Genomic DNA, 24,258 nt, shown 5'->3' on the forward strand with positions numbered 1-24,258 from the left:
ACAGACGGTTCGCAAGACAAACCCAGAGATTTCAGATGGGAATCCAGAGGGTCACGAGCGTCGTGTGCTGCTGTGGGATTTCTGAGTTCTTCGCAACATAAGGATCGCTGTTTTATTTCCTTTCTAGTCAAGAGATGAGTGGAAGCTAAGAAACAAGTGGCAGGCAGCATGGTGCTTAGGGCCATTTGGTTCAGGGCTAACGGCTCCATACGCCGGCTGGGCAGGGCAGGGCAGAGGAGTCTGCATTGCTGCTCGCTGCGTTGGCCCAGCGCTGCGATAGACCCCAGGTCTGCCACTCGCATCTCTATCACTGCATTCACTCTGGGAAATAAAGGCTCTTTCGTCTTCCTCCCCAGCCATCCTGGAGTGATACAGGATGAGATACACGTCAATATTGTTCTTTTCCATTCAGGTAAGTGCTCTTTTCAGCTAATTTCAGCACTAGCGGCTGGGATAATAATAGGCCCTCTGTAAACTTGTTGAGAGTAATGCAGCCCTTGATGTGGAGGATAAAGTGATGTGGAGCGGAGATAGGCAGAATCACTAAGGTGTATGTGCCCTCATTGGCTGCTCTACTAGGAGCTGATCCAGTTTTCACTGAAGTCTCATTAACTTCACCAGGACTCAGATCAAGCCCTTATAAGTGCAGGCATTCAGATCCTGTACATATGCAGATAATTGTTTCCTTGACTAGCTGACCGAGCATAGCATTTTTTTTTTTAATTTGCCTCCAGGACAAAAGTCCCAGACTTCAGAGTCTCTGAAGAGACAGTGTTTTCTCCAGCGGGGCTGAGCAGCGAGGCTGACACTCTTCGTATGACTTTGGGCCAGGTGCTAGTGACTGACAGTGAATTAATAATCTTCTCGGGCCAATGCCTTGTTATTTGTCTTCCTATTGTTGGAAATTCCCATGATGAGCTCCTCGGTGTTGCTGCGTGTTACCCCTCCATCTCCTCCTTGGATGGTCACAAGGGCAAACGTGATAGGAACGGCTTTCCAAGAGACCCTCACGTGGCCATATCCCCGCTCAGTGATGCTCCTGAGTCTAACTGCCTACCCTGACCGCAGAAATTGGGGATTTCACTGCATTGACTATACTGATTTTCCACGCATCTCTGAAAGTCCACTGGTCCTCCAAGATGAGGCTTGGGTGTTAATAGCCATACCCTGCAAAAAGCTCAGTTTTTGTGAAATTCTCAGATACATTCTTAAATACTAGATAGCAATAGCTGAATCCTGGTACATCAGTCAGAGCTGAGACGACAATGTAGGTCTGTGCTGGGGACAGATGCTGGACCTCCCACCCTCAGTATCCAAGGGGAATCGGTGTTCACAGCAACAGGACACAAAGAAAAGACCATAATGTCACCGTGTTATTTCCTATAGACCTGTAGCCTTTACTCCTAGTGACTTAATTAGCAAGTTTGATGGAGTTTGGATCCATAATGCTTCCCCTGATTTCAATAGACTGAGTTTGCCAGAGCTGTTAAAAAATCAGCACCAAAAAAAAAAATCCAAGGTGTGACAACATTTCCAGAACTGAAGCAGGCGACGAGTGTTAGACACGAAAGGCATTTCACGCGCCAAGCAGCCTGCCCCATGCCGAGCTGTGCAACCTGTGGGTGCGCCTGCACGGCGCGTCTTGGTGTGAAAACAAGAGTGGGGAATTGCACTCCAGAAGAAACCAGACTCTGGCAGAAACATTGCAAGGCCAAGCTAAAGGGAACGGGAGCCTGAATGGGGACGTCTGTCTCCTCCTGGCAAGGCACACCAGCCTCCACAGCACACAGGGGAGCAATGTGGCCTGTATGTCATCCGGCCACCTTCGACTTCCCAGCTCCGAAGCAGCAGAGCTGGGATATTCCTTTGGCATGAATCCAGCACAAAGCTCCAACTCCCATTTCTGGACCTTTACAAGAGGCCTCCCTTGGGACTCACCTTGCACTTTGCTCAGACAAGGAAGCCTGGCAATGGCAAATTGTATCTCTGCTGTCTGACAGGTCACATCTGGATGATGGGAAGAGCGCTGGTTACTCCCCGCCAGGCCCTGGATGCTCTGTGTCCAGGCTACCCCCTGCCTCCCGACTGGTGGCTCTGCACTCCAATGAGTGAGTTTGGGGGGACCAACCCAAGGTGCCTTAAAGGGAAACAGCTGAGGCTCACCCTCCTAAAACGGAGTACGTGGTTAGCCTTCCCGATTAAGGGGGGCTTATAGCACTGCAACAGGTCACCCAGAGAAGAGGTGGATGCTCCGTTCTTGGGGGTTTTCAAAACCCGGCTAGACAAAGCCTTGGCTGGGATGGTCTAGTTGGGGCCGGCCCTGCTTTGAGCAGGGGGTTGGACTAGGTGTGACCTCCTGAGGTCCCCTCCAAGCCTCGTTTTCTGTGATTCAAGTGTTTTCTTGCAGGCTTAAGCCCATGCTCCGAAAGGTGCAGCAAATGGTCTGAATCCAACGGTGGCAGATGTGGAGGCTACGGAGGGAGAGCATTGAACCAGGTATCTCTAGAGCTACCTGTCCCCTATTCAGTGCTCTTCCTGGCACCCGACATGCGAGGGTGCCCAGTGTCGGTGAACCGCCGGCACGGCCCTCGCTCCAGTAGTGCCAGGAATGCAGGTGTGACGCCTGCCGCTCCCCTCCTCACGTGCCACAGCCGGGAGACGAGGCAGCGCGGTGGCCCTGAGTGCAAGTGGACCGGGCGTCTACGAGCAGTGCTGGGAGTGCGCTCAGCTCCGCTCAGGGGTCAATTTGGGTCGAGTCGGAGCGAGCGGATCGGGCTCACCTCTCTGTGGTGCTCCTGGGCACGGCACAGAGACAGGGCACGTACTGTAACACCAAACCAGGGCATTTCCATTGCCCCTTGGTTTCCCATCGTACTTCCCTACCCCACCGCGGTGGGGCGTCCTGAGATGGCAGCCAGGAGAGACACAGAAACACTTACAAGCTCCGGAGAGCGACATCGGGGGCCAGACCCGACGATCTGCAAGGTCCCTTCCAGCCCCTTACCGTCTATCGAATAATCTGTGAATTTTCCTCACCAGCTGAAGGGTCTAGTCCCCCCCACTCAAGTATTAGAAATGAAGGACTGCGACTTGTTTAAATCCCTCAAGACAATAGGGAAACGAAGCTAAAATCCAGCAGAGAAGCTGGGGCGGGGCGATTCTCCCACCACCTCTGAGCCCAGCAGAGACACTAAGGACTGAGTCGACTCCTTTCATTAAAGTCCAGTGTCCACCCTTCCCTGTCCCTGCACTGCCCCCAGCTCCTGCTGGAGAAATCAAAAGAAAGGCTTGTTCAGGGCTGTGCCTCACTAGCACGGCAGGCTGCATGCACTGCGTGGTTGCTTCTTTTCTTATTATTTTTCTCCCTTCCTTTTTCGGAAAAGGGCATGATTTAACTCGAGCGGAAACAACTTACCAGTTCCTTCCTGAGCCAGTTCAAAGCTTCATCAATGCTCCCAAAGCCGCTGAGTCTCCCGGAAGGGACAGTCACTTTCTCCCGGGAAGCACTCCCGTTGAGATGCACCTGGACCTTCCTCACAGGGGCGGCTTCCTCCGAGGGCTTTTTGGGCTCTCTCACGGCTTCCTCCGCAGAGGGCTTGGGGCTCTTCCAGGCTTGCTCTTCAAGCTTTGCTTTCCACTCCAGGTAGGAAGGGCGCCGGGTCTCCAGCCTCAGTTTCTCCGTCAGAGCCTTCAGACTTCTCAGGTGGTCGTCAGCCGGGGCAGCGCTCAAGGACACGGCATTGGCGCCGTCTCCCACCTCCTCTATTTGGATTTGTGGCAAAGACATCCTCTTTTGCAGCAAAAAGTCCCAGGGGGGCAAGGGCAAAGTTCAGGACAACAGCCAAGGCCGGGGAATCCTTATGGTAGGGACAGCTTCCATCCGTGGGCTCGATGCATCAGGGCAAGCTCTCCAGAGAGGAGCAATCACGTCGGCATCTTCCCTGTTCAGGCGTCGCTTGGATTGGGGGAAACATCTACAAAAGAAAAAGGATTTGGTTCAGCTGCCAGGAGCAAAAGCTGAGCGACAGCTCTTCCTCCAAGCTGGTGGAGCGCAGTGCGTGCCAGACTTGTTGGAAACCACCGTGCCGAGCCGTTCCCGGGGTTATGTTACTCCTTCAGCTTCCAGGGGGTGTTCCTGGGCAGGAACAGACAAGCTCTGACTTTCACAGCAACCTCTTTCATGAAGATCTCGCAATCCTTAAGCTTCAGACTGGATGAAGGCTGCTAATGGGGCCTTGCTCTCCCATTACTGGCTGCTCGGTCCCCTGGGCCACAGCACTCACCAAAACTGAGCATCCTGCTTTGCTTTCCCTATCAACCTCTGCTTTAATTGTGGCCACAAGCAACATCAGAGTCGGTCGAGGGGGTTCCCAAGGGCCAGGGCATAACCAGGTGCCTTCTGGTGCCAATCAGGTGTTGCAGGGAAGCTGCTGATCTAGATGGACCATTGATTTATTCCCCACCAGACAATCCCTACACCCTTCCAAGTAGGGATGGGAAACCAGATGAAAGAAGAGCCAATGCAAATGTATTCTCAGAATTGAAGCCAGTGGAGTTTGGCTACCTCTTTTTTTTTCCAGCCTAGCTTTTCAGAGCTAAGAGGTCCAATTACATGCAATTAGATTTGCTCAGGCACCCAGACTGGTGCTCCCAAACCACCGCATTCAGAAGTGCAACCCCCTGACGTGCTTGGGGTTGGAGACTGGCCAGCTCGTGATACAGGGGGCTGCTGTGACAGGATTGGGGTTCAGGCTGAAAGCTTCGGGGGGTTGGTTGTGCTACACCGAGATCAAACCTGGACTATTAAATACATATACTTCTGCCCGACTTGCGTAGTGCCCGGCTGGTACTCACCTTGCACTGCTCTCCTTTCCCGTGAAGATAGCAGAGTACTTTGCAGAGACCTCCCGGCTTGGACGAAGTTCAGCAGAGATGAATTCATGAAGCGCAGCTCCTGCTCCTAGCTCCCCGGTGAGCTCTGCTTTCTTTCTCTGTGCCTCAGTGGTCCCATCCGTCAAATGCACTAGAAAGCCCTGGGAGATCTGTGAATAAACAGCCTAGGTAAGAATTAAGCATAGCCATGACCCCAGCTTTACTGCTGGCTGATGCCAGGCACAAATATGTGACTTTCTCAAGGTCACACGTTAGGTCTGTGGCGGAGCTAGGAATAGATCCAAGGCTCTTGTCTACGCGGATAAGGCAAAACAAAAATACTTATTGCCTGCTTGGTAGCATGCCCGGAAAGGACTGCCAGGATGGATCCAACCGTCGAGCTGAGCACATTAAACTGTTGTAATCTGAGTTATTCAGCAGTTCCTCTGCCTGCTACTTACGCCCACGAAGACTCATGTAAGTCTGAAACCAAGACCATAATTACGCCTCTCAAGTCTTTTCAGAGAAGATTCAATTTAAAATAAACACACCAACAGAGAGCAAAGTCTGCCCCGCCATCGTAGCCGGGCACGTGAACCGAATGGGAAGCCGATGCTATACATCCTGAGGGTGGGGAATTGTTCCAGTTACAGGCTTGTTCCTGCTCCCATTTGGGGCCATGGGAGTTTTCTTGGGAACAGAGGACAGCCTCGTTGTGCAGGGAGACCTGCGGAAACAGCAGAAATTTTGCATCGGTTGAAGCAGAGGGCTGGGCTCATCTCCTTTGGGGCTTCTCCGTACCGTGGTGGTGATGCATCTGCGCACCCCCTGCCCACCTGTCTCACCTGCTGATGCGTTTCCAAACCAGAAGCTCGGTCCAGGCTCTTCCCCAGCACCTGCCCCCGAGATCTCCGTCTCCAGCAAGCCTGAGAGCAAGCGCTGGGGACACAGCCAGCACAATCCTGCCGGAGGAGGGTGGGCTCAAGACAGCAGGACTGGCTCAGCCTCAGCCCCATCCCCCCGAGACTCACCACCCCTGCGCTCTCTCCCCCAGACCCTCTGAGGTCTGCAGGTGTCTAAACCCCCTTAGCATCACCTGAAGGCCCCTGTGCATGATATGAGGACCCTAATCTTTACTGGGCAGCAGCAGTGCCCAGAAGACCTATTCGTGGCGTAGTTGCTCTTTCACTGTGCTGGGACCTGTACGCACTCCTCAATCTGCTGCGTGGGTTTACATGCTACTTGTTCCTCCAAACAGATATAGGCCTCCCTCGCATGGCTGCGGGTATCCCACTTACCTGTTTCTGCTCTTGGCAGTGAGGCACATGGAGCAGGAGACGGAGGGAAGGGATTATTTTGTCGGCGCATGGCTGCACACCAGGAGCATCGCAGTGGAGACACAGCCTGTCTCCTACTGCCTGCGCACGGCGGAGAGGGAGAGCCCTGAAACCACCGCCACAAGATCGGGCCTTTCGCTCAAGCCGCAGACAAGCAACTTTCCCTTTGCCCGGGTCCCGCTGCGAGGACTGTCTCTCTTTGCTGCCGTCTCGCTCTTTCTGCCAGGAGATACGCGCTGCAAAACGAACGGTGTCGGTCCGGTAGCACCTTTGCCCCTAGGGACAAGAGGCCATTTCCACTGAAACACTACTCCTCGTTAGCCTGCCTAAGACAGCATGAATTGATTGGCTTTTATGGCAATGTGCATCCCCTCAGCTCCTTCCAAACCACAAAAGGGACTTCAGCTTTGGCTTCCCCAAAATAGTTCCTCCCCACGTCAGCGGTCCGTTGCGGAAATGGTTTGGAAAGCCATTAGCCTGCAAAAATGTGTGCGTGTCTGGGGGTACATAACAAGCGGTGAGCAAGCCTGACTAACTCTCTACTCCGAGCGTTGCTGGGATAAACAGGATGCTGCTCGAGCCCAAGGCACTAGGGCAACTTCTCCCTTGGGAGGAAGGGGAGGTTAAGAGATGTTTAACTCTTTTGCCATCTTCTTTCATAGATTTCATAGACGTTAGGGCTGGAAGGGACCTCGGGAGATCATCAGGTCCATCCCCCCGCTGCAGGGGCAGGAAGCCAGGTGGGGTCAAAGGATCCCAGCAAGATCATACGATGTCCCAGGGCACAGAAAGAGGAGGGATATTTTGAGCCCCCTTCACTTGCTTTGATCATCACCGATAATATCACCAGTGTGAGTGAATTATAGGCTGATTGCTCACAAAACAAAAGGAGGTGGAGATAGTGCTAGGAAGGATTTCATTTTGAATGGTGAGATTCATGACTTTTTTACTCTTCTGCTTAATCAAGTGAGACTCTACCTTGTCCAGTGTAGACGGCAGCCCTGTCACAGCACAGGCCTTGTCTGTAGTAAGGTGCAAGGGAGGGATCACCCTCAGCTCCCATGAATTTCCATTTGAGTGAAGGGCATTCAGCACCTTGCAAGGTCAAGGGCACAGTACCAGCAGGTTGTCTTCTTTTGTATGGATATGGGGTGGGGGCAAGAAAGCAGGGGGGAAATGTTGGGGGGTGAACCATGTAAAATGAGATTTGGAGCAAGTGGCAAAATTAACATTGGATCTAAACCCAAAAATGAGCAAATCAGTCCATTGCTTCCAGTATTCCTGATGGGCAGATCGCTATAACAACATTTGGAGGAGTTTGATTGCAATGTCCTTGACTATCCTACCTATGTTTTCACTGAGAAAGGAGTCAGTTAGCAGCAAGTCATTAGGCCTCCTTTGTTTCAGGACAGCATCTTTGCAGGATCTTTCCTTAAGGGATCTCAGAGGAAAGTAGCTGGCATGCTGGATGGAGAGTGGGGTGACAGCTCTGGCTTGGACTGCTGGGTCACCTTGAATCTCTCAGTGACTCAGTGTCCCCATCTGTAAAAAGGGTAACAGCCCTGAGTTGCTTTCTAAAGTATTTTGGGAGCTGTGGTTGGGAAGTGCAAATGCAGTAGAGCCTGCACGCCAAAACACAAGATGCCAATTCAAACCAAGCTATTTGGTGCAAGACACTGTGGGGCCACTCTTATTTCAGAACAAAAGGAGCTGGAGCCTCGGCAGCTACCAGCAGTATCTGAAACTAGCCACCCCCATTTCAGCTCCTGGAATAAAATACATGCACATACACTTCTGTATGCAAACTATCCATGCACACACACAGGTGTGCGCCAATGTTGCTCAACAGGTTTTTAAGAAAACAAATGAGCTGAATCACTACAAACATACGTGTCAATCTTGCTTTTGAGTCAAACCCAGGGAGACAAGAGAAAGGCTCTTCATTTATCATCACCTGCATTGTTATTCGTTATATATGCATATAGTGATGAGACATAAGGACCCCAGGCAGGGATAGGACCACATTGTGATACTTATGCACCAGCATAGGACAGAGATGGCACCTATCTCAAAGGCCCTACAACTCTAAGGGACCTTACCAGGGAAAACACTGAGGGTGGAAATCTCAGGCCACCTGAAATGGTTTCCTGGAAGCACAGTCACCAGGACGAGTGGCAGAACGGCTCAGGCTCCCACGCTCCAACACAGGCTTCGGCTCACTGGATCCACGTGGTGCGGTGGCTCTCTTTTCTTGGTGGGGTCACGTGCCCCTTGTTAAGCTTACTACCCTGCTGTGTACCCCGCTGTTTCTGTGCTATGGATAATAAAACAGTAATGCTGGGTGTTATGACAGTCATATTGCAAGCTCTCCACTGACCTAGAGATTGTGGAGTAGCCCTTCAATTTTTAATTCTTTTCCCTTTTTCTTCCCTTATGTTTCCCCTTTCCTTTCCTTTCCTTTTGCATTCCTTCCTCCAATGAGCCCTCTAGCAGTTCACTGAATGCTCCCAGCGGTATTCATATCCTAGCTTGACAAGCACTGCTATAGCAAAAAAAGATCCACTCCCTGTCCTACCCCAGCGCCCACTCAGTGGGAACCCATGGTGTGTGCTGGGGCATGGAGCCTGCTTTGCTGCTGTTTCCCTTCCTGCAGTGCAGAGTTGACAGTGATGAGTCTATCTGCATTTCCACGGCACTGACTGTTGGGCACCCACTTCGATCTGCAGTGCTCTTGCCATGGACGTGGCACCCAGGATTTCGGCACAGATGGGTCATCAAGGTGCTGTCAGGTTTGTCGACTTGCTCATGCTCATGCAACCAGTCAAAGTGAAGAAGACAGTCCTGCCTCTCCACCCATCCCTCTACCTGCTAGACCTCAAATCGCAGAGCGGCCAGGCCTTGGTCAGAGGCTGGATCCTATAGGTTTCTTTTTGTTTTGGATGGACTCACAGTTTAACCAGAGAGGTTACAGAGCTGGGAGGTAGTGACTGCTTACCAAACAGCTCTTTGTGTTTACCCAGAAACTTCCTCTCCTGGGAATAGAAAAGTTAACATCTGGCCACAATCCAGCCAGACCTCTGGGCTCGTGGGAGAGCATATGTTTTGTCCAAGAAAGCACCACGTATATAAACTTCAGGACAGAGGCATCTAATAGCAGTGAGCATATGCAATCAATGCAGCCTCCACAGGGATGAGTCCAAATGTTTAAGACAAGCAAGTGCCCACTCAGTAAAACCCTCCACTGGGTGGATGCTCCTATAAGGGCCTCCGTATAACGGACCTCCAGTAATGCCGCGTGGGTTGCAATGAATTAGGACAACTGAGCTTCCCAGACGGGAACATGAAACACGGGCAATAACTCTCGTTTGAAGGTCTTCACTGCCCAGTGCAGGGAATGGGATCTGGGAGTTGCACCCTACCTGCTTTCATGGCTACAGGCAAGGCATCCCCATGTAACAGAGAGGCTGCTGCTAGGAGGACTTACCTTTCCACCAGCTTCTCCATCCCTTAACCCAGTGGTGCTCAGTCTATCTGTCCTGTGTGTCAGATGAGTAGTGCTGGGTCTAGATTGGATATCCAGAGAAAACTTCTTCACTCTTACAACATGGAGGCAGCCTAGGAAAGCTGTGGACCCTCCACCCCCCGGGGGTATTCAAGAAGAGGCTGGACAGCCACTGGTTTGGGATGCTCTAGGTGTAGCGATGCCTATGTCCTACCACAGGTCTTTCCCATGCTTCTGGGCTTTGCTGGTTGCCTTCAACCCCTTTTTTGCTGTGTGTCAGGTTGTTTTTAAGCCTTCCCCAGAGGCACTGGGGTTGGCTGCAGCCAAGGCTGGGGATTTTGCTGGGCTGTGCCAATGCTCCTTCTGGGACCCAGAGGTCCCGTCTAGTCCAACCCCCTGCATGGGGTAAGAGGGGAAAGACTCGCTAGCCACCACCCCTCCACCGCCAAACCTCCAGATGCATGGGGAGCCCCATGGGCTAGGGGCCACGGCTCTGTGGAGAAGGGTGTAAGTGCTCACCTCCAGACTATGGATCCCCAGCCACAGCCAGGAGCCGGAGAGCTGTATGGCAGCACCTGACCCCCCGTTTGGATACACACCTGGCTCGGTGTGGAGGGCCCTTACAGCAGCAAATATTGTGTGTTATCATGGACCAGGGGCACTGCCCAAACGCCCTGTGGGGAGAGTGTCTGCCTCAATGGCCTTACAGACAAGGCTCTTTGGGTAAATCTGATGCCTTTTATTAGACCGACTCAAATAATTGGAAAAATCCTGCTGAATTTTTCCAACTATTTGAGTTGGTCTAATAAAAGATATCAGATTTACCGAAAGAGCCTTGTCTGCCGATGTCCTTAGACCAACACGGCTACACTCAATGACCTTACAGCAGAGGTATAAGGCAGGTCTCAGACTATGGTGGCCAAACTATCGGGGCAGAAATAGTTGTCAGATGGAGCGATGGGGGACAGCGAATTATCCCAGAAATACTGGGCCTGTGGTTCCCAGGCCAGGATCCTGATGCCTCGGTGCTGAATAACCCCTTCCTCTCCCCATGGCCATGAACTGGGGTAGGAGTTTAGTCCGCTTGAGCAAGGGGTGTCAGAGCTGGGTGCCCTTGGTGCAATCACAGGGGACCGGATGGGTAGCGGCACTACATCACTGTCAGATCATCTGTGCACCAAAGCGCTCGCAGCACTGGTGAGGCAGAGAGGGAACGATGGGTCTTATTCAAGGGAGGTCAGAGGGAGAAAAGACTGGTTTGGGCTCCTGTCTGCATTTCAAGGCCCAGCGGAGAACTGCTCCCCCTGCCTCATATCACAGCACTGGCCCGGCTGATTTATTTCTGTAGCATTTGCAATATGTCCCTGGCACACACACTATCCCTTTGCCTTGTGCCCTTCTGTTCATGCTGGAACAACCTTCTGCCTCAAGCCTGGGGGGGGACCCACGGGACCCACCCTCAGGGCTAGTCCTTCTCAGAGCCAGCTCCAAAGTGCATGATCGTCTTCGGGATCTTTTGCACTCAGGGCAGGCTGAATTGGGCCACAATCACAGAGACAACAGGATGGTGCAGGAAAAAGGGCCGTGAGGAGCAAGCTTCCTACAGCAGCACCATTCAGGGGCAGCAAACTCATGTGTACCTAATGCAGGTCAGCACTGATCAAACCTCTCTCTACGGGCCCATCACTCCTCACCGGCACGGATATTACACATGCACGTGCACACACACATGTGAACCTGCATCGTTAGACAGCCAATATGTTTAAGAAGCAAGTGCTTTAGGAATGCTTGGGGGACGGGACACTTTATTGGGACAGGGTTTTGCCTTCCCCCTGCAATGAATTAGCTCCCGCAGGCAGCCTGTCAGCCGGCACAACCAGCACTGCCCTATATGGAGCCAGTGAAAGATCTGTCCGAGGAAACCTGCCGTGCAGAGCCAAGAGGGAACTGTAAAAGTGACCTGAAATGGCTTTCCCCAAAGAGTAAGTCCTGCCCTTTCACCAGAAGCCTATAAAAGCAGGCTGCTAAATCTTCTGTCTGATTTGAACGTCGGCTCTTCTTTGCAGGACTCTCTTTTACGTCCGGTTTTACAGCACCTAGTGCAACCGGGTCCTTACTTCCAGCTTAGCCTCCCTCGATGCTACTGCAGTTCCATTACTCCTATTAAAAAAATCCCCCAACACATTCGCTGGATGGGAAGGCTAAAGCAAGCAGCAATAAAAGAGCTAATGATGAAAGAGTTAACAATGACACATAACGATGACATTTCAATCACCATCTGGTTCCCACCAGTCTTTGGTCTCAACTCTAACAAACAACTCTAGGAAGTGCCAACCCGTGCCCTGGTGCTATTTATGGGCTGAATCCAACTCAGCTTCCCATAAACTTATTGCTCCCAGAGCTTGCTTCCCCCCCATAGCTCTGGCATCTGAAAGACGCCCGCTCCCCTCCGAAGCAGCACTGCCCTTTGCACGCCACTGAACAGCCACGTGCAATCCACGGCTTCCAACACGTCTGGGATCAGGCCCCATATGGGCTTCCCCAGCATTATGGAGCAACTGGGAAGAAGTGGGCTTTCTACAGTATTTGATCACTGCCTTCTGGCCCCATCCTTTATTGCTTCCCTTCAGTAATAACCAGGAGGGTCCGATGCAGGGCTGGCAGGACAAGCACTGCTCCGTGCTCTCTGGTTGGCAGCGGAAATGAAAACAGATGTCAAAAATGGTGCCACACAGTAAGGAAAAGGGTGGCTGGGAAAAGTGTGGGGAACGGCCCTATCCCACCAGCCCAGAGTCAACACGGACAGAGCAAGCCCAGCGCTGCCAGGGAGCTGCGTGTGACTGATCTGGCATGGCTTTGTGCGTCTGCTCTTCTCTATGGGAGCTCAGGGAGGCCAGGCGGGGAGGGGAGACCGTCAGTCTGGACAGACACTGACAGCAAGGGCACCGGCGCTTTATTTCGTCACCCAGGAGGGTCTGAGCAGACAGCAGACCCCGGGCTGTCACAGATCCAGCGGTGGGTCTGATCCTGAACCCTTGCAGCTTTAGACCTGGCTGAGGGCAAGACCCTGCATGCTAGACTGTGTCTCTGTGCTGGCTTCAGCTCTCAGCAGCCATTGTGCAAAGCGCTTGCACGAAGACCTTTGTGCATCTTCCAGTGCCCCCTCTCCCTCTTCCATAGCACCGTGCACACACACATCCCAGCCTGCAGCCACAGAATGGGAGTTTTGCCACTGGTTTCAAAGAGGCCGGCATTTCACCCAGGTCATTTCCCTCTTACTCCTAGGCCAGTCTCTCCAGCCCCCAGCTGCTTCCATGCTATGCGACCTCCCCTCCAGCCTCTGCAGGCAGCCCTCACCTCCTTGGGTTGTACAAAACCCACTGGGCTAGGAGCAGGCTCTGACCAGCAGACCTGTGGACAAGGGAAATAGAGGCCTGAAGCTGCAAGGGGATTGCTTGAGGTCTTTAGCTCAGGGCTGGATGTCTCCCTAAGGACTGCGTTGCAGTTCAGGTCCACGTTCTGGGCCCCACGTGGAGTCACGGCAGGGATTCAATGGTCTGAGTCTCCGAGGCCCCTGCCACACATGACATATATTACACAATTACCTGGGCAATTGTGTAATAAATGCAGATGGGTTACATGTGCGAAGCAATTATCATGCCATAAAAATGTCCATCCAGCTATAAAAAGAGCCAGTCGGGTCTGATGTTAGTGCTTGAAAATGTGTAACAACTTTAGAGCTGGTTTCCACCCACCTTTAATTTGAATATGTGGCAGGGCCCTGAATCCACCTGGGAGTTCCCCAGTGCAGAGGGCTGTGGGTCTCTCTCCGTTGCTCCTCCCTGTCCACATCAGGGTGGATGGTGCCAGGAGGAAGAAGTCGCAGTCCACTACGGCCAGTTGTGCCTGATCTTTACCAAAGGGCATCACGTGGAGGGAAAAACTGGTGCCCAGCAGCCCGTGGGTCAGATTGTGCTCTCTGTTCGGCTGATGCTCTCCACCCCAGAAGTAGCTGCATTTTCCTGGCCTCACACATACAGTGCATGCGGCATGTGACTGAAAGCTGCCTGGGTCAGTGTAAGAAGCCCTGTGCTCCCTTTGGAAGCGGCTGGACATGAATGAAGCAGGCTCCTCTTCCGGGGGAGCGGCGAGGGAGTATGGGAGCAGCCCATTAGCTGTTCTTTTCCTTTTAAATGCCAGCAAGAGTGCAACAGGCCCGGGGTTTTATTTTGGAAGAGGCACTTGGCTGGCCTTGGGGGCTCCATCCTGACAGGCTCTGAGCACCCACCAGCCCTGCTGAAGTCGGCAGGAGAGAAGACAGCTCCTCAGCCTGCCAGAGACTCCCTGCCGCTTGCCGCACTGGGCTTTGCATCCTTTGTAAACCTAACCAAGGGCAGGGCTCGGCCCCCATTGACTCCCGTAACTCCCCTGGCGTGCTCCCTGTCCCGTCCAATTACGTGCCTCTGTGGCCGATCCCAGCGCTAATCCTACAAGCGTCGTGGCCCATTCATCCCTTTACCAGGCAGTCCCTGGCATTGTCATGCGGTCTGCACTGCTTGGAAGAGACGCTGACAGCTCGCAGCCCCCAAAAGAGACCCAAAGGGGTGGGGGGTGCTCTTACTGGACCCCTTTCCCTGGCTCCGCTTTGAGCATCCCTGATAGCCACCAGCATCTTTGGAGCTGGGAGCCTGGGCCGAAATCAATGCGCGAGGAATCCCGTGTATTTTCCTATTGAGCTGCCATTGAAGCACACAGCCTTGCTACTGCAGGGGGATGAGACATGTAAACACTTCTCCTCGCTGCCCTGGCCTCAGATGCTTGAAGCGCTAGCCGTGAAAGCACCCAGACCCCCAGGATCTCCAGACAGCTGCATCGCCCCGATTACCCCTGGCTGCACCACTGAACGGGGTGAACAAAGCAAACAAAGCAGAGGGAAAGGTGGCCCCCGATGCCCCGGGGCTGGCTGGTTTGGAGGGGTGCTGGTATGTCACAGGGTGTCCAGCCCATACGTGAGGCACCATCCTGTGATGGCTTCAGGGCTCGGAGATGTTGACAGAGCAGCAGAGAGAGGTCCCCCTCCGAGCGTGCGTGCACGAGCGTCTGGGCGGCTTGCACAGGGTGTGGACCAGCAGCGTTGTATCATGCTATGATTAGGGAAGCCCAAAGCCATGAAATAAAAGGCTTTGCAGAAGTTCTCAACGGTTGCTTTTTTCCCCACCCGGCATTAAAATCGTCTCTCGGGGCCCGGTGCCCAGCTGGAGAGTCCTGGAGAAGTCAAGGGATCTGGCTCGACTCCCTCCCCCTGCGCAGGGTCTGAATCCGCCAATCCTCAAACCACCATCCCCGATTTCACCCCAGGAGCTGCCACTGCTCGACCGCTGTTGCTGGGAGGGCTCACAGCAGCGGGGGGGAGATGCAGCAACAGATGACCTTCCTTACAGTGGGCCTGATCCTGCTCTCAGGGGATAGCTGGTGGCCTTGCCAGAGTGGACCCCCCCCTCCCCAATCATGTCCCCATGCCTGCAAATGCCATCTGCCCCCCTTGCAGGCTTCACTGAGCATCTAATTCCACATTCCTCTGCTGTTTTGGGGTGAGAGCAGCTAGTTCAGACGATTTCGCCCTTACCCCCGATCCCATTCCCTAGGTCACCAGTGGATGCAAAGTGCCTGTGGAGGGGAGATGCCAGACCTCACGCCCCAGCGGCGCAGCAGAGGTGCTAGGGCGTGCGACCGAGCTCCCACCGATCCCCACTCCTCACCCTGCTCCCAGCCTCGGACACCCACCACCTCACCTGAGACAGAGCGAGAAGAGGGGTGGCCTGCCACGGCACCCCGCTGACCCCCTCCACCCGTGCCAGGTCATCCCTGAGGGCCGGTGTCTCTCGTGGCCCCTTTTGAGCATCGACACGAAACTACACCTCAGTGCCACCCATGCCTGAGAAGCAAAGGGAAGCCTCCAACTTACCAGGGGCGATGAATCTTTTGCAGATGCGGGCGCCCAGCTCCCCTGCCTCTGCTTCCCAACGTGCTGCTTGCACAGCGCTTGCCAGCGATGCCTTCAGGTTACCGTCTCGCTCCCGTCTCTGTCTCGCCTTGGAAATCTGTGTGGTTTTTTTCTTTTAAGAGCCTTTTTTTTTTGGTGGTTGCGTCAGGCCGGTTGCCTGGATACAGCCGAGCTATTCCAGTTGTAGCGTTTCAGTCCAGATTTCCTGTCGCTCTTTCATTCATACCACCGGGCTCTGGAACCTACCTCCCACCAAGAAATAACCCAGAGGAGACCTGGACGGGAGCAGCCGCCAGGCCTGGGTCCTAAACACTGCCAGATTCAGCTGAGGGCACGGGAAGGCAGGCAGGGGTAGGGTGCTGGGGGGATGCCAAAAAGGGTGGCGAGCTGGGATGGGGCTGGTTGCATTTCAGCATGAGCCAGGAGCACTTGTGTGCAAATTGACCCCTAGGCATTAAGCCCCTGGAGACTAAGAGACAGGGGTCAGTAAGAGGGACTCTCATTTGCTTGGGCACCCGCAAATGACCTACAGGGCATTACCCTTTGCTCGGGGTGACCTGCAAAGTGTAGCCATCCTGCAGGGCATGACCTACCCCCACACACAGGACATACCCCTCTGTGGGGGACCAGCCACCACAGGACTCCTGCTCACAGCGCTACTTGCCCCTCACCTGCATGCTACAGTGGCGCTACTTGCCCCTCACCTGCATGCTACAGCAGCGCTGCTTGCCCCTCACCTGCATGCTACAGCAGCACACTTGCCCCTCACCTGCATGCTACAGTGGCGCTACTTGCCCCTCACCTGCATGCTACAGCAGCGCTGCTTGCCCCTCACCTGCATGCTACAGCAGCACACTTGCCCCTCACCTGCATGCTACAGCAGCGCTGCTTGCCCCTCACCTGCATGCTACAGCATGCTTCCCCATAGACAAGGAAGCTTGCCTCAAGGCTTTTTCACCCTTGGAAACCTATTGAAACCTCTGGTGCTAGGCCAGGCAGTCCCTCTTCCATGCTAGTTCTTCCGTCCCTTGCCGGTGCTGTCCCTCTTCCATACTACATGTGGTGCTTTGGAAGCCCTGGGAACTCTGACATTTTGCACAGCTTTTGGGGATTGCTTTCATCCCTGCATATTGGTTGCACAAAGGCCCGTCAAACTGCCCTAAGTGAAAACCCGCCTCCAGCCCGGGCCCGTGTCTGCACTAGTTAGTGGAACAGTGTTATGGGCTCTGCTAGCAAAAAAACCCTCCCAGATTCCCAGTCTGTCACTGTGTTTTGATTGGGAAGGTGCTAACGAGGCTTCCCATCTCAGGGCCTGGAGACATGACACGTTTCATAGTTTCGGGGGTTGGAAGGCACCTTACAGATCATCGGGTCCAGCCCCCCTAATTATAGCAGTGTAATAAGGCTTTGCACCAGTAAAGCAGATTGCAGACAGGGATCTCTAGGGTAATTCTGCCCAGTCTCATAGGGGATCACTCCAGGGGTAAAATGGTTTCACTGCTCCAGGGTTCATCTGTCTGCATCCATCCCGGGATAGTGACACCAGGCAAACAGGTACCACCTGCTCTCCTGCCATCTAGTGCCCAGCCTTGCAATAGCTGCCCGCTGCCTGCAGCTATCCTTATTAAGGGCTTCTTCCAACACCAGCGCAATTGGTTTGGGGACAGTGCAAATCCCATGTCAGCTGTAGCAGTGTCATCATTTTATCCGTCCGGGGCCTCAGAGACAGAGAAGCACCCAGAAGGGCTGGCAGCCACCTCCGCCCTGAGCCCACAAAGCCGCATGGCATCAGTGCACATGGAAGGGCATTTTTGAGTCTGGAGCAGCAGACACTTGAATTTCATGCCTGTGTTAACCCTTGGGAACCTGTCTAGCTATTCTCCCCCTTCCTGCCTTGCTATCCAAGGGCTGTGGCCGACTTTGCAGGATCTCGATCCCTGGTTAGGCCTGCAGCCTGGCAGATGCCAGTGCGGCGAAGGGGGAAACGCTGGGTGTTTGAACTTCATTCCCTTCATGCTGCCAAGCTGCTTTAGAACTTGGGAGTGGGGAGCAACACATGGTCTCCTCCCAGGACACCTTTGCGCATGGCAGAGAAAAACATCCCTCATCACAGCACCTCAAGTGATGATGTCAGGGTGCCCCGATCCCATAACATGGGATCCTGTTGCCAGTACAGGAGAAGGATCTCCCTGAGCGGTACATGGCCTCTGACATTTGGATGAGCCACGGTGATGCCATTCGTGGGAGCACAGCAGCCCATCTTCATCCCGGTAGCAGCCAGAGCTTTGCAATACATGTCACACAGGTGGGTATCCCCAGGAAAGTGTGTGTCTTGTGGTGACGGGACAAACGGGGGGCTTGTTAGAAAACTGTAGCCCCAGGGGTGATTTCCACAAGCATCACAAGTGATTAAGGGACTATCAGAGGGGGTCTGAAAGAGGTCCCCTGGCCCATCAAGACCAGTCCCCTGGGTTCACAAGCATCCATTTGTCCAACAGCATCCACTCCTATTCCCTCGTGGTCTGCAGCCACGAAACGGACTCTGTTTTGAACAGGAACCCAGAGGGTCCAGATCATTGTGATCTGCTGTGGGCTGAGTTATTTGCACCAGAAGAATTGCCCTAGCATTTTTCCAGTCAAAAAATGTGTGAAAGCCAAGAGCTGGCACTTCCCAAGGGGGGTCTTGAGTCTGATGAGGGGTGCTGGAGTCTAAAGAAATTGAGAACCACTGCCTTAGCCCCTGCAACGGTGGGGAGCATGTTAGCTCTGATGATCCAAGGAAGAGGACCATGCCTCATGCCACAGATGAAGGCAAAAGGCCATGGTCCTTACCAGTCTGAGCTGGAGGGCGAGTGCCTTCCCAGGCTTTTTGTCCTGTATTGTACAGCACCGAGCACAGTGAGGACCCGGTTCCTGGCTGGGGCTCATATGATAATGCAAACACAAAATAACTGCAATGACACAGCCCAACTGCGAGCGGCTTGTGCTCTCAGAGCCTTTGAAGATTTTGAAGGTTTGAAGAGCCGGCCCAGTGCGTTCAGGCTGCGAAACCATCCTTGCAACGATCGTTTCAGTTCTGGTTCACAACTGCGTCCCTCAGCCAAATGCTAATTTTTGTTTATTTTTTTTAAAGCAGGCATTATATTTTTTTTATGGAAATCTCAATCAAGCATTCAAATACAAACCCTGAGCCAGCCTAATTAGCCATCCTAGAGAAGTCGGGCTGAAAGGGACCTCCGTACTCACCTAGTCCAACCCCCTGCCTGCGGCAGGATCAGCCCTATCCAAACCATCCTATACAGATCTATAATTTAATCTTCGGGAAACTGCTGCCAACCCTGACACAACACAAGACATCACACCTGAACCTGTCACAGGTAAAGCAGGGGGACAATGGCAGCCAATTTCCTGCTTCTGTAAAAGGTTGTTATTATACGCTCAAGAGATCCCAATCAGACGGCCAAGTCCTGCTGCTGCAGAGGAAGGCAAAGCCCTTCACAGCCTGAACCAGTCTGACCACGGGGGTAAAATTCCTTCCTGACCTCCAAATCCGGCGAATCTGTCTGGGGTGGAGAAGAGATCATGGATTTTTTTTTTCTTTTTAATTCTTATTATTCTCAGGAAATCTTGCAAATATCTATGCAAGTGTGCCATCACCTGAATGTGAGTGCACAATGACGATGTCCTCTGATTTCCCTGCTCATTTCATGCCTTCATTCATGCAGAGGGGAGACCGCCTTTTTGTTCGGCGTTTGTACAGCACCCAGCACAATGGTAGCCTGGCCTGTTCTTGGCATTCGCAATTCAAATACTCATGCTAATCCCATTGTCATGTGTGAGACTAAGCATACACCAGAGGTCTCCCAGACACCGATGCAGCAAACAGGTCCAAAGCCACCCATGAACTGCCGTGCTTTCACCTAACAGTCCTTCTTCCAAAGAGGTGTGGGAAAATCCAAGTCTTCTTGTGGATCCTTTGCAAAGAAAGGGCAAAACATGAATAAGCCATTTTATAAGCTGTCTATAAGCCATCTTCCCCTGTTGAGGAGCTCAGAGGAGAGCGGTGTGGGTTTTCTAAATGATCTGTTCCCTTGAGACAGATATCTGCAAGGAGAGGCTCCAATTCATGTTAAGACTTGGTGCAGCTTTTAGGAGGTCACCACCAAGCCAAATTATCATGCACGATCATAAACATGATGCGATGCGTTGTTATGCATAATAGGTGATTATTATCACCCTAACTGGTTGCAAGCTGTCTTTCGATTATCCCCTGGGCAAACCAGAATTCTGCCCTTCATCTGCCTGGGATCTAATCCACTTCCAATTCATTCAGATTAATTTTTTTCCCATGTAGACAAATCCTGAGGTAGGAGTGAGCTGGGAAGCAATGGGCCAGGGCGCCTCTTTCTCCTAGTGCTCAGAATCGGTGGACTGGCATGGGCAGAACGGATTTTGGTGCAGGTGGGTGAGGGTGGGGTGAAATCAAAGCTGCTTATGAATTACAGGCTCACATAGGTAAAACAGGGAATAACTGCTGCATCCCTCAGTTTCCCCTTGGGTAAAGCAAGGCTCTTTGTCAGAGCCCCTCTGTCTCACAGGGGTGCTGTGAAGATAAGGTCACCGATGCCTGGAAGGGGCTCTAAGCTCCTGTGGACTGGGGCACACGGCATTTGCACGTCGCTGCCATTTCCATCCGTGCTGTACCTTGTTGTCATTCATACCATTGCTCCGGGATGGATAGGCGTCCGGTTCCTCCAGGATGGCTTCTCAGCATCCGTGCTATCCCAGAGCCTTACCCTTAGGGGGTCGGGGAGCAGGGTTGCCTCTATGACTATCCCAGAGTAGCTCAAGTCACACACTACTTACTTACACATCTGTGTCGTTTTACCCCTTTTTTTTCCAAGGGTAGCTCTATACCACATTCAAGTACGTCCCACCACTGCAGCGTTCGTCCGCTCCTCGTGCTCACTAACATGAACGTGGGTTACACATATAAGCGTGGGCCCAAGCCCTCTGAGCAGCTGAAAAGTTCAGCCATTGCCCCTATCCCATGGGACTGTTGTCCTACCTAATGCGTTTAGGATTTGATCTTGCAATAAGATCTACACAGGTGGCCACGGGGGAGGGCCCTAATGGCATATAAGCAAAGCACGCAGACCTCTACCTATTTAAATGACCCTCCATCTGGTTTGAAACATGAATGAGAGATTCTAGCAAGAGGTAGTTGAAAATTAACTTACGTAGTGATTCAATACGCGCACGTGCAAACACACACAGGCACTCACAAGAGGCTGGAGAACTGTACTACCGTAATCGTGGGTCCTGCCCTGCCCTTCTGTTCATATTCTGTTAATCATCGTCTTTCATTTATTTGCACAATGGATTTCAATTTAATGTGTTCACAGCTGCCAAAACACACACTCCCTGGTGATTTCAAGGGGCTTCAGACCAAGCCCTAAATCGATATCTAAATTGCTTTATTACAAAAAAAGGATCGATCATGATGCCATCTTGATACTCATTTGTTAATAAGTCATTGGCTTTATATAGCACTTGCCCTACCGAATGCAGCTGAAGAGTTGAGTGCTATGAGCCAAATTATGCTCGGTATTGGGGAGATCTCATGAGGAAGTGGGAAAATACAACCTACAGACATTCCCCTTTTAGCATACAGATATGTGCAGGACAGAGAGATATCCCCAGGCAGACCCTTCACATATGACGGCAAGAAGCAAGTTGGGTTAGGAGCCTAATCCTGTTGTTTTAGCAGCAGCACCGTGCTAATGAGCATCAGTCAGTGTTTACCTTGAATTGCGAGGCCTATTTGCTCAGCAAATAACAACGAAGATGACAACTGTGTTGCAATGGCACATATTTAAAATGCAGGCTTGCCTCCGGCTTTGTTTAATATCTTCAACGCTGACCTGGAAAATGGCACAGAGTGCAGCCTCAGCAAGTCTGCAGATGACACCATGCTGGGGAGAGTCACAGATACACTGCAGGGAAGGGCTAGGATTCAGAGTGACCTAGACACATTGGAGGATTGGGCAAAAAGAAATCTCATGAGGTTCAACAAGGACAAATGCAAAGTCCTTCATTTAAGAGGCAACAACCCCATGCACCAGTACAGGCTGGGGGTGACTGGCTGGGCAGCAGCTCTGCAGAAAAGGACTGGGGGGGACAGGGGACAATAAGCTGAACATGAGCCAGCAGTGTGCGCTTGTTGCCAAGAAGACTAACAGCACCCTGGGCTGCATTAGGGATTGCTACAGGGACACCAAAGCATAGAGGAGTGAAATGGGGAAGAGAATTTAGGCTGGACAGGAGACTGAGGTCCCAAAGAGTCACTTCACCACCATATGTCCACATAGGGCACATGGGATTGGGCAGGGTGTGTTGGGGAATGTCCTTCCCTGGAAATGCTGCAGACGCAGTGTGGGCATCCCCTGCATCAGCCTTCACTGCCTCAGTTTCCCACCTGCAAGACTGATCTTGCACGGGAAGTTAGTGAGCCCCTTGCTGGTTGTTTTGTGAAGTGCCCTGCAATCTCCAGGTACAAGGTCTTCTGCGCTATGTCCTGGGGTAGGATAATAGCAGGACCATCCAAAGTTCAGGCTTGCTTCATCCATAAACTGCCCTTTTCTTGACTGGACGTGTGGGCTGGGATGAATATGGAACCGCTCTCTGCTTATCTGTCAAATTGGGATAATTTACTGACGTGGCATTGGAAAACCTTAGAAACCAAGGCACTGTGTAAGGCCAAACTGGGATTACCCATGGTCTGACTGCTTCTACCAGTGGTTTTCAGCAGAAGGTACTTGCTCAACACACCTGAGAGATGTCCTGCTGTGTGGCAACATGCCAGGTTATTTTCTGGCCCAGGTTGCCATATAGGAGGATCTGAAATTGCCCTAAATTCATGGGGGTACAGGCAAGCCCCTCGCAAATGCATTAGCTGCTGGGGACCTCCAATGCCCCCTGGGATTGGTAGGAGCTAGGGGTATTGCAAACTTTGATCAGCATCTTGGCAGGATTAAGCCTCTCTCTGCTAGTGGCATCTGTCAGCTAGTTGCTATTCCAGACCACACTGATTCTCCATAGGAGCCTCCTGTTTCACTAGCCCATGTGATGACCTCCTTATCTGATCATCTCTGGAAATGCCCAAAAGCATTCATGCACATTTTAAAATACTCTTGTGGAGCATTCAGGGCAGTCTCCAGCCGAAGGACGCCAGGGAGCATTATAATCGGCAGCTGGACGGGGACACCTCAGCAGAGTATTACTTGTGCAAAGGCATTTGTGCTGGGACTGGCAGGAGTTAAACCACCAACTCCTACTGGAAGTCATCTGTCTGCTTCAAAAATCCCAACTCTTGCCTCATCATATATTAGATCCCCAAGGTGGTGTTATTTGTCCCCATATTTAACTTCTGGGCACCTAGCTGTACTTATAGCATCCAGGTTAGGCTTCTAGGCACTCTGATATAATCATAGGATCATAGAAAATGAGGCTTGGAAGGGACCTCAGGAGGTCACATCTAGACCAACCTTGGCTCAAAGCAGGATCAGCCCCACCGCCAACTATAGCAAGCCTAGGGAGACTCAGGCACTGGAAACTGGGGTGCACAGACCCCATGCAAACCTAAGAACTGAGTCAGACCATGGGTCCGTCTCGCCCAGTCTCCTGTGTCACACAGCAGCAGAGAGTGGATGGTGCAAGGGAGAGCGAGCAAGGTATGAGCTGAGGTTTTTTTTCACTGTTTCTCTCCCACTTGCAGCCTCCAGCATTTAAGGCCTAGGCAGTTCTGATGTAAAGGCTGTGTCCCGAGCTCCCAAGCTTAATAGCTACTGGTGCTCCTTTCCTCCAAGCATGCATCCACTCCCTTTTTGAATCTGGTTAAACTGCCAGCTTCCACAACATCTGGTGGCAATGGGATCCACCCTTTAATTACACGCCATGCGAACAAGAACTTCCTTTTGTTTGTTTTAAACTTCCAACCTACCAGTTTCTTTTTGTCACCCCCTAGTTCTTGCATTGCGAGAGACCCGAAATAATGCATCTCTATGGACTTTATCTTCACCGTTTAGTATCACGTATCGTGTCCCCCCTCCAGCATCTCCTTTCTAAAATGAACAGGCCTGGCCTCTTTAGTCTCTCCTCATATGAAAGCCCCTCCATACCACAAATCATCCTTGTTGCCCTTCTCCCGACTGTCTCTTGTGATCCTTCTTGAGATGTGGGGACCAGAACTGGGCGTAGTATTCAAGATGTGGATGCAGCACTGGTTTATCAAGGGACACAGTGATACTTTCTGTTTTGTTCACTATTCCCTTCTTAATAATCCTTAACATTTTGTTTGCCTTTTTGATGGCTGCTAGAGCATTAAGCAGACAGTGGCCCAAGGGCCAGGGCTTTGTCTTGCATACTGGCACTCTCCAGGCTGAGGGACGACTCGCTGCCCAGAGGCGTATCCTAAAGGGAGGAACTAAACTCTTTATTTCAAGGGCAAAGGAGACCTTAGCTCTTTTTTTTTTTTTTTTTTT

At 52.2% G+C, this 24,258-nt stretch overlaps 1 protein-coding gene across 1 annotated transcript in view; it reads right to left on the reverse strand.

Moving 5' to 3' along the window:
* Positions 1-15,920, reverse strand: part of FAM167A (family with sequence similarity 167 member A) — a 33,738-nt gene extending 17,818 nt beyond the window's left edge. Inside the window, exons 1-3 of the mRNA XM_019520911.1 lie at positions 15,677-15,920; positions 4,855-5,042; positions 3,416-3,974 (exon numbers count right to left, since the gene is read on the reverse strand). Of these exons, the coding sequence (XP_019376456.1) occupies positions 3,416-3,787 (372 nt within the window). The 5' untranslated portion in view covers positions 3,788-3,974; positions 4,855-5,042; positions 15,677-15,920. The remainder of the gene's footprint in view (positions 1-3,415; positions 3,975-4,854; positions 5,043-15,676) is intronic.
* Between the last annotated feature and the right edge of the window lie 8,338 nt (positions 15,921-24,258).

Source organism: Gavialis gangeticus, unplaced genomic scaffold (genome assembly GCF_001723915.1).
Source record: "Gavialis gangeticus isolate Ggan-Ray unplaced genomic scaffold, GavGan_comp1, whole genome shotgun sequence".
In the NCBI taxonomy this organism is placed as follows: Eukaryota; Metazoa; Chordata; order Crocodylia; family Gavialidae; genus Gavialis; species Gavialis gangeticus.